Here is a 13,361-nt window from a genome sequence, read left to right on the forward strand (position 1 = left end):
TAAATCTTTGTTTATTTTAATGGTTCTAACAATTGGTGAAATAGAAGAGTAACATTTGTAAAGGTTTTTTTTCCTTCTAAAATTTCCAAATTTAGATTTTACAGCCTAACTTATAAATCCACATAAAGAAGTTAAATGTCGGTACTTAAGACAAATAACTTACACTATTATTAGAGTACTGTAAAAATTGCAAAAGAAGAATAAAATATATTAACATGCTACTTACTAGCAGTTTTACCAAGGTAACAGGACTGTGTGGGCTTGTTTTTTGGCTGTTCTTCCCAGATTGGGACATTGCATTTGTATTCCTTGTGTATGAAAAAATAGTTTTAGGGAAAACATTCCTGATAATGACATGCTAGAGTAGTGGATTGGATTAACACCAAACAGCCCAATAACTGATACTTATTAAATTTTTATTGACTAGACAGCTTTAAAAAATCATTACTGCTATTTCATTTTAGGCTGTGTTCTCTGTTATGAATTCTACTCAGAGAATTAAAGATAAATGGTTTTATTAATAATTATGAGAAAAGTAACCTGTAAAAATCTTAAAACACTTTGAGTGGATTTGACACCTCCAATATTTATTAAGCAGTTATTTTTATGTAAGGCATGTGGGACTAGGATGAGTGAACTCCAGTGGCTCAGGCTCTGGCAAGAGAGCTAAGAACCCACATACACATAAGCTAGGTGGCCAGTTCTAAGGGTTGTGAGATATAAAATATTACAAGAGCCCAGAGAAGGAATCATCTCTAAACGAGGAGGAATCAAGGAAAGCTTCATGCAGGCAGTTAAATTTGGGTATGGCCTTAGAAAAATGAGTGGACTTTTCATGCTCAGAGATTAAAGGGACTTTTTAAGAGGAGGGAAGGTGACCAGAGGCATAGAGGGCATGTCAGGAAGAATAGGGGTCTAGTTTGGCTGGAGAATACGTAGGGACGGACAAATAAGACTGGCCAGGGCGGGTGGATTTGGATGTCAGGCCAGAAAGTCGAAGCTTGTAGATGATACGTGACTTTGGGGGCTTTGGAGCAGGAAAAGTGATATCAGCGTTGGCTTAGTACAATTCTTCTGGCCAAGCTGAGTGTCAGGTAGGGGACAGTGGGGGAAGACAAGGTGGGAAGATGAATCCCAGATGAATGATAAGTGGGGCCTGAGCTTGACAGGTGGCATCTTAAGGAAGATAGTTGTGATCTTTTGTAGAAACAGACTCAGTAGATCAAGGGCCTAGGATTCAGTGAGACTGTAGTTCAAGTTCCACTCTGTCTCCTGGTAGTTGTGTGACTCTGAAGACATTACTTAGCTCCCCTGAGCCTGTCTCCTCCTCCGCAAAATGGGCATAAGAGCACTTGTGTCATGGGGGTTGCTGTGGGGTAGGCAATTATTCTTGTAGAGCATTTAGCATGGCCCTGGCATATGGTGAATGCTTAGTACATGTTAATATCACTTGTGGCTCTACCTGGAATTGGTCAGGAAGGAAACAGGTGTCAGCCAGGTGACTGAGTAATACGGGAGCCAGTACAGCAGCTGGAGCTGGGCGTCTGGGCGTAAAGACTGGATTTGTATCTCAGCTTTACTAAACAGCTGAGTTCTTGTACAAGCTGCTTAACTCCTGTCTATGTCAGTTTCCTTAGTTGTAAAACAGGCATAGAATTAATACCTCCCCATGGAGCTGCTTTGAGAATAAAGTGCGAGAATACATGTAAAGTATGTACCTGATACACTTTAAGAATTCAGTAAAGATGAGGGGTGGGGATACAGAGATGAATAGATTTGCCCTTTCCATCTGCAGTGGGGGTTTTGCAAGTAGAGATGGAAAGATGCAGCAGGGGATTGGACCGACATGAAGAACAGGGGTGAGGTGGGGCAGGGGGAGAACACTCAAGGCTGGAAGTGTTCAAGAGTCATTGGCACAGAGGTGATTATTGCAGCTGTTACAGGCAGATGAGCCAAGAATGAGTGCAGAAATTGGCTTAAGGAAACAGACAAATCCAGATATAGCTCATTCTATAAGACAGATGGCTGGGACTTAAAAAAGTGTCATGGGGAAAAATTGTGAGGGAAATGTTCTAGACTAAAAGATTATAAAAGGGTTATAATCAAAAGTAATACATTAACTTTGATATTGGAGAATTTTGATTGACTATTAGAGGCTATTAGAAAATTGTTTATATTCTTATGTATGGTAATTGCACTATAATCATGTGGAACAATGTCTTTATTAGGAAACACACTGAAATAGGAATGAAATGTCATGTATGTATGGGGTGGAGGGAAGAATATGTAAATATGGCAAAATGTTAATAATTGTTCAGTCTAGGTGGAGGGCACATATGGGTATTCATTGTACTAGCCGTTCAACTTTTTCTGGATGCTTGAAATTTTTACGTATATAAAAAATGAGAAAAAATAGACCTCACAAAAATCTTTTGGGAATCAGCCTATGTCAGGAAAAGGAATTCTCTGGAGGAAAAGCAAGTTCTACCTACCAAAGAAGAAGTTTTAAGAAGAGATTAAGCAAAATGAAAGGCTGAATCGATAACCTTATGCAGCCACTGGGAGACTGTGGTGGCTTCTTAAGAGTCCAGAGTAGCCGGGAAAGATGACCATGGAGTAAAGGTGTGAAGGATGGGGAGGAACTACAGGCAGCAAGGACCAGCAGACCCTCCTTGGATGGTGGTTCATTTAAGGGCATCCAGGCTGGGGGAGTGTTTATTTTCAGTACAAGGGAAACTGGGCATTTCTGAGGAAGAGGAAGGGTGGGGAAAGGGAGGGAATAAGACAGCAGAAATGAGGAACACTGATGGAGCAGAGCCAGGGAAGGTGGAAAAGGAATGGATGTGAACATGAGAGGAGGTTACCTCAGGTGGGAAGGATGCCTTCTTTGACCCAGAAGCAAGCACTGTGGAAACGTGGGGAAAGGAGGTGCCCTTCCTGGCAATGATGAGGTCATGTTTTGCTAGTAAGGAGGCAGGCATGGGGCAGAAAGTGGGGATATTGGCCACAGCTGCCACTACTGGGGTCTGAAATGGGAAAGAACCTGGCTGAGGTGAAACAGATAAAGGTGCACTTGGTATTGTGCAAACTGCGGAGGGGAGTAAACAGAGGGGTTCTCCGGATTGTCCGGCTGAGGCATAAGAGATGATGAGGGGGTAAAAAGCAGTCGTGGAAACTAAGTGGCCCCTTTTTCAGAACGGGGGCTGGACAAAGGCGGCTCATCAAAGAGTTGCTCAGGAAATGAGTAAAACGTGGGGGTTTGTTTTGGTGTGCATAAAACGCTTTTACCCTCATGTCCATGGACCCTGGGTTGTCCTGGCTGGTGTACAGGCACATGGTGTGGCAGTCTTTGGTGTGTAACGAAGATCCTGTCCTTTTAGAGTCACCAGGTACAAGGCTTCGGGTGACCTAGGTTCAAGGGGCTGCTGGAGCTCTCATTTCCAATGGCATTTGGAGAAAACCACTCCCTGCACGGATGCCCAATGAACGCCAACAGCAAAGGGGGCCGCTGGGGCTTGCACCTGCAGGCACCCCAGGTGAAAGCAGAGTGGAAATGATTTTTGGTTCTTCTCAGGCTTCCAAAGCGCTTTTCAAGGCCTCCCACTGGAAATTCCGATTCCCCAGGAGGCAGAGGGCCTGAGACTCAGCTCCCAGGTGAGGCTGAAGATTCTGGTCCGCGGACCACGCTTGGAGTAGCGCTGGCACGGGGTGGTGGGCGCGGCCAAACCCTACAGGTGGACTTTAGTGATCACGTAGCCGTCCCTCTCCCTCTCGGGCTCCTCTTTGAGCGGAGTCTGCAGCGGGGCCGCAGCCAGGGCGGCTTCGCGGCGGCTCACTTCCCGCAGCCGCGCCTGCAGCGCCTCCCTCTCGGCCTGCAGCTCCCGCCGCGCCTGGGCCGCCGCGCGCTCCTCCTCCTGCAGCGCCCGGCGCCTCCGCTCCAGGACGCGCTCGCCCTGCTCCACCGCCGCCTCGCGCCGCGCCAGCTCGCGCTCTCGCAGGCTTCCCCGCACGGCCAGCGCGCCCATCTGCTCCAGCAGGCGGGCCCAGTCGCCCTCGGCGGCCGCGGCGGGGCCGGGGCCGGGGCCGGGGGGCGGGGAGGTGCGGGACGCGCTCTTCTCCAGCTCCCGCCGGTGCGCGCTCTTCAGGTGCCTCCACAGCGCCGGGGTGCCCGCGCGGAAGCCCGGGCCTCGGCTCACCTGCTCCCCGCACAGCCGGCAGGTGGCCCAGTAGCCCGACGGCTGCCCGGGGCGCGCCGGGGCCAGGTGAAAGTACCCCCAGGCCTCGGAATATGGCGCCCCCAGGCGGCCGGGAGGCGCCAGCGCCAGGCCGGGGAAAGGGCCGCCCTGCGCCGCCGCCGCCGCCTCGTCCTGCCCACCAGTCTCTTCCATGGCCACCGCCAGCTCGTCGCTCCTCATCCTCTCTGAAGCGCGTGCATACCGAGGGGAAAAGAGGTAAGAGCAACACGATTTCATATTCATAGGCAGATACACAGTCACACAACTGATGTGATTACAGTTAGCCTGTGAAGAAACCATGCCTGCCTTTTATTAGATAAAAACCCTATGGTTAGTTTGAAGTAGATACCTGGGATTCTTTTTCAGTATTATTAATTGTTGATTCCTCAGGAAAAAAATGTTAAAAATGTCCAGCCCTCTTTTATTAACTAAGAATTCTCTTAGAAATCAAATGGGTCCCCAGCTCACAAGTACTTATACTAAAAATGGGAAGCCAAGCTTCTTAAATGAAAATACAGCTATTAAGCGCTGTATGTATATATTAATTTTAAAATTTGGTTTTCAGTTATAGTAGACATACAATATTATACTAGTTTCACGTGTTCACATAGTGATTAGACATTCATATAACTTTTGAAGTGCGCACCCTGATAAGTTTAGTACCCACCCGACACCCTACATACCTATTATATTATTGACTATATTCCCCATGCTGTATCTTATATCCTTGTGACTTTTTATAACTGGCAATTTGCACATCCAATATCTTCCCCCTTTTCACCCATCCCTCCAATCCCTCTCCCATCTAGCAACCATCAAAATGTTCTCTGTATTTATGAGTTTGTTTCTGTTTTGTTTGTTCATTTATTTTGTTCTTTAGATTCCACATGGTGTTTGTCTTTCTCTGACATTTCACTTAGCATAATAACCCCTAGGTCCATCCATGTTGTTATAAATGGCAAAATTCCATTCTTTTTCCTGGCTGAATAATATTCTGCATATATGTACCATCTCTTCATTACCCATTCATCCATGGACAGATACTTGGGTTGCTTCCATATGCTGGCTAATGTAAATAATGCTGCAGTGAACATAGGGATGCATATGTCTTTTGGAATTAGTATTTTGGGCTTTTTTGATTAAATACTCTAAGTAGACACGCTGGGTTATATGGTAGTTCCATTTTTAATTTTTTGAGGAACCTCCATGTGCTTTCCATAGTGGATGCACCAATATACAATCCCACCAACAATGCACAAGGGTTCCTTTTGCTCCATATCTTCACCAACACTTGTACGTTTATGATGATACCCATTCTGACAGGTGTGAGGTGATATCTCATTGTAATTGAAAAATAGAATTTTAAGTTCTTTTTGAAAAATCACAAAACAAAGATACTTTTACCTTGAAAAGAGTACCCTACTGAAACCTTTTTAAAAGGCTGTTCACTACAGGCACTTTCATCCCTAAAGTTTAATAAAATAACTTCCACTCCTAAAGCTTTATTTTCTGCTTGTTTCTGAAGTTTACTCTGCAACATTGAAAGAATACAAAAGGGAATCTTGATCTTATTCTGAAGAGAAAAGACAATAGCTTTTTTGTAGGAAAGCAAAGGAAACTAATTAAAACTAATATATACAGTGGACTTCCAGTCAAGATGACAGAGTAGTAGGTAAATGCTGTGCTCACCCCCTCTCATGACTGCAGCAGAATTACAACTAAATTATAGAACAACCATCACTGAGAACCATCTGAAGACTAGCTGAACAGAAGCCCTATCACTAAAGATATAAAGAAGAACCTACAATGAGACTGGTAGGAAGGGCAGAGACATGGAACAGGGAGGTCCCACACAAACGATGTGGCAATTAAGAATCTGGAAAAATATCTCAGCTGTGGAGGTCTCCTCTGAGGACCAAGGGGTCCCAGCCACACAGTGGGTTCCTCAGCCAGAGACACCAGTCCCAGGAAGAGGAGACCCTACAGTTTACATTCAATATTATTTTGTATTAATTTCAGGTGTATCATTTTGTGATTTTTAAAACAATGTTTATGAGAGAATTCACAGTACTAAAAGCCATTAAAATGTTTTTAAAATTTGCACAATTATTGGGCCAATAATTTTGGAAATAGCAATATACAAAGCAGCTTTCTAAACTTTTACCTTTAAATTAGATGGTCGGCCATGTCCTGAGGGCACTGAGGTCACTGTCATAGCCTCAGGGTTTCTGGCCAATCAAGTTCTCAGGTGGAAACACTGCAGCATTAGCCTGGAGTTCTGAAGAACCATCAGCAGTGCTAGGAGTAAATTCAGAGGACAGGCAGCTTAATAAAATAAATTCAATTAAACAGCCTTAAAGATAGATACTAGAAATACTGGTTAGCACCATGTCCTTCTGGTGTTCATTTTTTTTCACACCTCTAAGAGGTGCTTGAGTCATAAAGCAAAATTAATTTTCCATATTGCTCATCCCAACTAAATGGCCCCCTCTATATATTTGCAAGATACATAGCTTGGTCAATACTTTTAATTAAGGAAGAAAAATAAAGAAAAACGATAGCTTCTTGCTTTGTCCAACAAAATACCTGTGTTAAACGGATCCAAACATAACACAGTGACTATGACTGCAGTCTTTTCTATTAGGAAAACAGTTTACCACTGCAATAACCTATCACACAAGTGGGGATAGAAAAGGTGAAGTTTATTCTTTAGAAAATAACCTCACAAAGGTGGAAACAAGGGTGAGAAGCACTGTTTTTGATATCTTAATTTGTGAGACCTAGTGGAACGCCTCACCTGAGCCAGGGACAAGCAGCACCACAAATGTCAGCCAGCTCAGTGCTGCCCCTCCAAGGGTGACAGAGGGACATCCTCTACCTTGGTAGGCCTTTGCTCTTGGAGGTCTTAACCAGTGGAAGGCAGCACGGTACAGAGCTGCCTCACCTTCTCCGTCCTCCACACACAGCTACATAACAGCCTGCCTAGCTCTGCTAAACAACCCCTGAGCTCATTTCATCCGCCCTTGTAAGTGCAGAGGGAGAGAAGCCTCCCGGTCAGTCATCTTGGCTTGGAAGTGAAGCCTTAGAATCTTCAGCCACACCCCTAATACATATAGAATTCACACAAACTTACAAGCAAGAGATAACCCAATAAAAAGTGGGCAAGAAATATGAGTAGGCAAAGGACCTAAGGGCAAAATCAAATGGCCAGGACACTTGTGAAAAGATGCATAACATTGCTTACATTCAGGGAAGTGCTATGAAAGTATCATAAGGTCTCATTTTAGATCCATCACAGGAACAAGAGTGAAAAGGTCTGTCAGCTAAAGCTGGAAGGAAGGCAGAGAAGAGGTTTGGAACGCTCATGCATTACTAGCAGAGATGCGAAGGCTCTTAGGAAAGCAATCTGGCAATTTCTACTAACTAATAATAGATGTAATCAGGAATTCTACTTGTGGGACTCTATTCTGTAGAACTAAAAGTACTAATATGTAAAATCATATGTATTAGGATGTTTTTTAGTACAGTAGTATTTAGTACTGCAAAAAGCTGGAAACAAGGGAATACCTATCAGTAGGAGAATGGGCAGGTAACATATGGTCACTTCAGGGAATATTATGCACCCATTAAAAAGGATGGATTGGAGCTCTGCCAGATGACCTAGAGGGGTTTCTGGAGGAACTGTTCAGTTTCTTTGGAGAAAAGCAAGTTTCAGAAAAGTGTGTATGATCTCATTAAATAATATATATATCTGTATAGGATATGTGTACATAAAGAAAAATGAGGAAGGAGACATTATGGATTGAGGGAGTGATAGCTGATGTGAAAGGAGGGAGAAGGAAAAGAAGAGGTAAACACAAAAGGAAAAGAAAAAAGTACTAAGCATGCATGTGATAGTGCATATACATTTAGGTACCGTATACAGCAGGGCCTATACATAAATTTAAAAATCTATAAAACAGTCCTCATGCATGTGAGGTTTGGCAGGGCTGGGCAGCCTTCATTCTAGAGGCTGGAGGGAACAGTCCTGTGGGGCATAGTGCCATCTGGCCCTGGAGGGAACCCAGTATGGGGGGTCATTCAGTTTGGAGTGGTTTGCTGTGCCCTGTCCAAGCAGAATGAGATTCTATATCCACAGGAGATGGAAGATGCCATGGGAGAGCAGCCCACCTCACTCACCAATCTCCCTGGCACAGGGCAGTTACTTAGGGGACACTGCATTAAATGCAGTGAACCTGACTCTACGTTTCTTAGACCCAGCTCATCCGAGTTTCCATATCCCCATCTGTCAAAGGACATGGTAAGATTATCTGCCTCTAAACTGGTGGCTGAAATCAGATAACACAAACTACTCATGGTTGGACTCCCTAGTGCTATATAAATTCAAGGCAAGAACAAAAAGAAGCTACCAGTATTTACTGCTCAAACATGCCCACATTAAGTTCTTAGGGGCTAAAAGGCAGTGCTGTTTTTCTCTTTGACATTCTATTATTCAATATAGTAAGTAGGTAGTTTAAGTTGGAAGAATTCTCATGAGGATTTTTGAATACAAACAGCAAATAGAAAAGAATTACAGCTCCACCTCTCCAGCCAAATTTATTTTCGCTTCCTAAATTGACCTTCATGCAAAATAGGTTACTCAGGAAGTCTGGTTAGCTGCAGCCCTGTGATATGCATGTCTTCCTTACCAAATACCCAACAAAAAGGCACATCCAAGAACCAGATGGTTAGTTGACAAGAAGAAAATAAGAGGTCCTGTAATTTTTCCTTAAACAGTCTTTAAACTACTAGAAAGGTGCCAGTGAATGTGATTATTTTGCTTACATTCATTCACTCCACCCGCTTTCATTCAAATGCTTATTGTGCACCTGCTCAGAGTAGGGTGCTTGCTTGCTGCCCAGGATGCCAAGAGGATAACCACATAGTTCCTGCCTTCTGGAAGCTCACCACCTGATGGTGAGAGATGCTTCCAACAATAATTCTGATACCCGTGGTAAGGGTTCACACGGGAGGGTGAATTCCATCACATGGTCTCCACAATGGGGAAGAGGTGGGCCTTGGGGGCCCTAACACAAATGTTCATGCAGACACTGCCGCTTCAGCATCCCTTCCCCTCCCCACCCCCCTCAGGGTATAAAATTCACAAAAACACATGACCACTAGTGCTGACTCATAAAGTTCCAATTCTTTAGACGTATAACTAGGCTTCCAGGCTCATATTTTAAAATAAAATTTCCTGAAACGGAAACAAAAGTTCCGCTACCATGAAATTAGCAGTGGAAAATTTTCAGTCCAATTTCAGGGGGGAAAAACGGGGGGGGAAAAGATTTTAGTTATGCCATGGAAGGGGAGAGCATAGTATTGGTACTACAACTCTGAACTCTCCTGTGAGTGCGTTTCATTAAGTATCCATTATCTGGAAGGCATAAGAAGTCTAAGCCTATGGAAGATAATAAATTTGCATTAATTACCTCTGCATTTGAAGTTCTGTTTGAGGTTCTCTGAAGAAGTTCTATTCTTCTAATAGCCTATTAGATTAAAACCCCCATTCCTCAGTATGATCTCCTTGAATACTAACACATATAGAGGATAAGGGAAGACGTCAAAGCCAGGATGAGTCATTTGTGTAAATATAATACTTACACAGTGTGTGACTGTAACATTGAGAATCATCCTATAAACCACCCATAAAAGTTAATTTCATTATTTTATACTTAATGCTTGTACACATACAAAATGTTAGGCAGGCTAAAGGAGAAAGAACCAGGCAATGTTCTCAAAAGGCAGGAACAAATGGATTACAGCTCTGTTTGTTCTTCCCTAATCCAGGCTAATCACTTCAGTTGGATTAATTCACCACAGCTATAAACAGGTATGTATAGGCTGAATCTGGATGTTAGCTAAGAAATTCACAATGTGAAATCTACACAGACTTGTGTAAAAACATTAAAAACATTTTCATTTACTTCATCCATCAGCAACTTAAATCAAAGCAGAATGTAATAATTAAACAAATACTTAGCCTTAACAAGGGAAATGTCAAGGAAACCACAGTTCATTCATTTGTTACCTATCTCTGTTGAAATATTAGTTTGCTGCCATGTATTAATCTATTTATAAAGCGATCCAGGCAATTAGAAAAATTAGTCTGGAATCACCAGGCTGAAGACTTAAATGAAGTTAAAAAACAAGTAAAAATGTCTCCAAACTATAAAGTGTTGATATCTGGGTCAGGGAGTAAAGGGTCAAGTGTGAAAAGAGTTAGAAAAAGGTTAAACATGGACTGTAAAATATTTATGAACACACCCTGGCCGGGTGGCTCAGTTGTTTGGAGTGTCGTCCCATACACCAAAAGGCTGTAGGTTCGATTCCTGGTCAGGGCACATACCTAGGTTGTGGGTCCAATGTCTCTCTCTTTTCCTTCCTCTTTTTCTAAAAATCATTAAAAAATAATCCTTGGGTGAGAATTAAAAAAAAAAGTTATTGGCCCTGGCTGTTGTGGCTCAGTGGTTAGTGTCGGCCCGCACACCAAAGGGGCATGGGTTCCATTCCTGGTCAAGGGCATGTACCTGGGGTGCAGTACCTGGGTTTGTAGTACCTGGGTTGTAGTACCTGGGTTGCAGGTTTGACCCCCAACACCGGCTGGGGCACCTGCAGGAGGAAACCAATTGATGTGTTCGTCCCTCCCTCCCTCCCTCCCACTCTCTCTAAAAATCAATGGAAGAGATATGCTCAGGTGGGGATGAACAACAACAAGAAGTTACTGGACCCACAGCTATTTATCTGGTGAGCCAGGTGTTCTCTAAATGCAGTAAGCCAAACTCTTAGATACCTCTACCAGTAGCTAAAAGGCTCAGAAGTATCCTATTAATGCTTTTTTTTTAAATCCTCACTCAAGGGTATTTTTTCCATTGCTTTTCAGAGAGAGTGGAAGGGGGAGGAGAGAGAGAGATATCCATTGGTTGCCTCCACTCACGACCCAACTGGGCTGGGGATGGAGCCCGCAACCGGGGTACATGCCCTTGGCCGGAAATGAACCCAGGACCCTTCAGTCCGCAGGCCGATGCTCTAGCCATTGCGCAACCCTGGCCAGGGCTATTAATTCATTTTTAAAAATGAAAATTATAAAGTGTTCTGCCCTAAAGTGGACTTTTATTTCAGTCCTACATTATTTAATATATATGTTCCTAAAAAGAAGGGTGTTGATCCATTTTATCCTGTAAAATGCATAATTTAATATGAATTAGAAGGATTTTTAAACTGCACTTTGAAGGCCTTTGTAACAGCAAGATTTTTAAATTGAGAATTACCTGGTTTTGGCTCTTGGCCTTTCTGCACATTGTTGAATACTTTTTATTGTGGGTTGCCTCAGGCTCTTTTTGGCCCAAAAAGGTGTACAAATAACAGTTAATGAAAAATGCAGGTAATAATTACCCTAATTATGTTAACTTATTAAGCTATTTCTGCAAGTCTTTGTAGTCTGGGCTGATTAGGAATTCAGAAGGTAGCAGGTACTTATTTGTTTCTTTCATGGAAAAATGAGTTGCTTGGTAAGCTTCGGGCATTTGGTTAGTGTAAGCAGTTACAGGAAATCGGTCCTGATTCCTGCGAAAGGATCAGAAAACTCCTTCGTCCGGGCACGGGAGGGGGTGGGGTGCGCGCCTGGCCGCCCGGGGAAAGGGCCCGCGCCCGCTGGCGGCTCGGAGGCTGCCCGCAGCCAGGCGGGTTAACCAGGGCGAGCGGACGCTCTTCGGGGCTCCCGAGGAACTTTCCTGAGGGCGCCCTGCAGAGGAGAAAAATGAGGTCCTGAAAGAAACCAAGTGCTGCCTTTATGCAAAGTCCGGGCCAGAGGCATCTCCTACGGCGAGGACCACCCCTCCCCCCCACTCCGCCCGGGTCCCCCCACCCCCGCCCAGGCCCCCGGAGCCCCGGGCCTTGCCCGGCGCTGCACCCGCCGCGAGGCCCACACTCACTCCGGTTCCCCCGAGCGCGGCGGGAGGCGGGCTGCGAGCGCGGCCGCCGGTCCCTTCCTGGATCCTCGCAGACATTTTGTCCCGCCACCGCCGCGTCCCCCTTAAAGGCGCAGCGCTCCCGCCCGCGGCTGGGGCGAGGGGCGGCGACGTGCCCGCTGTCGTTGAGAGGACGGCGGAGTCACTCCTGAACTATCGGGGTCCACAGGCGAAAGACTCATGTTTGCCGAGGTCTAGAAATGAAACGATAGTTTGGTGCCTTTTTTTAAAAAATGTAATTTTTGTTCTATACCTTTCCATTAACCTTCCAAGACCTGGACTGCGGCCTTGGCTCTCGGAAAGCGGGTTCACCCTGTCAGGTTCCAGGTGTGTGAGGGCCCGAGTGAGAGGAAAGCCCCTGAGCCGAGGTCGGGCGGGTCAAGGTCGGTGGTGTACCAGCCCGCCTTTAACACGCGGCGGTCAGTGATGTACAACAGAGGTGCACTTTTCAAGCTAATTGCCCCTGCTGCTGGCAGCTTTGGCTCCTCTCCACCAGTGTCCCCTGCTCCGGGCTCCAGGTTGAAAGAGCAACTTTCGGGGAGGAGCTCCCTGTGCGGGCGCCAGCCGTGACGTGAGGGAGCAGGAGTGCTGATTTGCAGTAGTGGCTGACTTCACGATGTAAATACTCCCACCGGAGCTGATGGCGAGCAACTGACGGTTGAGCCGGAGTCCTGCAAGTTTCTGGAGGCGCGGCCACCAGCCCCGCCCCGCGGCCGGTGCAGCTCGGGCGGCCCACGCCCCGCCCGCGTCTGCTGGCCAGAGCCGGTCACGTGCAGCCCGGGGGAGCCGCGTCTGCTGGCCAGAGCCGGTCACGTGCAGCCCCGGGGAGCCGGAGTCAGGTGACCGCGGCGGCCCGGCGCCCGAGCCTCGGAGCGGCGGCGGGGCGGCTGGCGCAGGATGCCGCCGCTGCAGGCGCTTCGGCTCAGGGCGTTCTGGTCTAACTCATCCTTTCTAGAAAGTGGAGTTCCAGAGCCCATGAGAGCACTTTGGCCTTACCATTCCCAGAAGGGTTTCAGAGGAAGAGATTGGTTGGGTGTCCTCAAAGGGATAATTTTGTAATGGGAAGGTTCACTATTAGGTTAACCTCTTTCTTCTTGTCCAAGAGAACGTTTATGGC

General features: G+C 45.7%; 1 protein-coding gene and 1 non-coding gene across 4 annotated transcripts; both read right to left on the minus strand.

Moving 5' to 3' along the window:
- Window positions 1-399: 399 nt before the first annotated feature.
- On the minus strand, window positions 400-12,627 carry ZBED3 (zinc finger BED-type containing 3). 3 transcript variants are annotated; one of them, XM_087815418.1, is made up of 4 exons: window positions 12,520-12,627; window positions 12,209-12,438; window positions 6,400-6,533; window positions 400-4,420 (listed from the first exon to the last, which is right to left on the minus strand). In XM_087815418.1, the coding sequence occupies exon 4, from the start codon at window positions 4,413-4,415 to the stop codon at window positions 3,729-3,731; it is 687 nt and encodes a 228-aa protein (XP_087671544.1). In that variant the 5' UTR covers window positions 4,416-4,420; window positions 6,400-6,533; window positions 12,209-12,438; window positions 12,520-12,627; the 3' UTR covers window positions 400-3,728. The 3 variants fall into 3 exon arrangements, with proteins under 3 accessions (XP_087671544.1, XP_087671545.1, XP_087671546.1); XM_087815419.1 differs by lacking the exons at window positions 12,209-12,438; window positions 12,520-12,627 and adding an exon at window positions 11,546-11,996; XM_087815420.1 differs by lacking the exons at window positions 12,209-12,438; window positions 12,520-12,627 and adding an exon at window positions 7,033-10,908.
- On the minus strand, window positions 7,057-7,194 carry LOC148093479 (small nucleolar RNA SNORA47). The gene has a single exon (XR_015714296.1). It is a non-coding gene; the product is annotated as a small nucleolar RNA SNORA47 (small nucleolar RNA).
- Window positions 12,628-13,361: the final 734 nt, after the last annotated feature.

The sequence above is a fragment of the Miniopterus natalensis genome, chromosome 3, assembly GCF_054644295.1.
Source record: "Miniopterus natalensis isolate mMinNat1 chromosome 3, mMinNat1.hap1, whole genome shotgun sequence".
In the NCBI taxonomy this organism is placed as follows: Eukaryota; Metazoa; Chordata; class Mammalia; order Chiroptera; family Miniopteridae; genus Miniopterus; species Miniopterus natalensis.

Bases quoted from the DNA above. Each gene is read 5' to 3' on its own strand.
- ZBED3 (XM_087815418.1), bottom strand. From the start codon at position 4,415: ATGAGGAGCGACGAGCTGGCGGTGGCCATGGAAGAGACTGGTGGGCAG.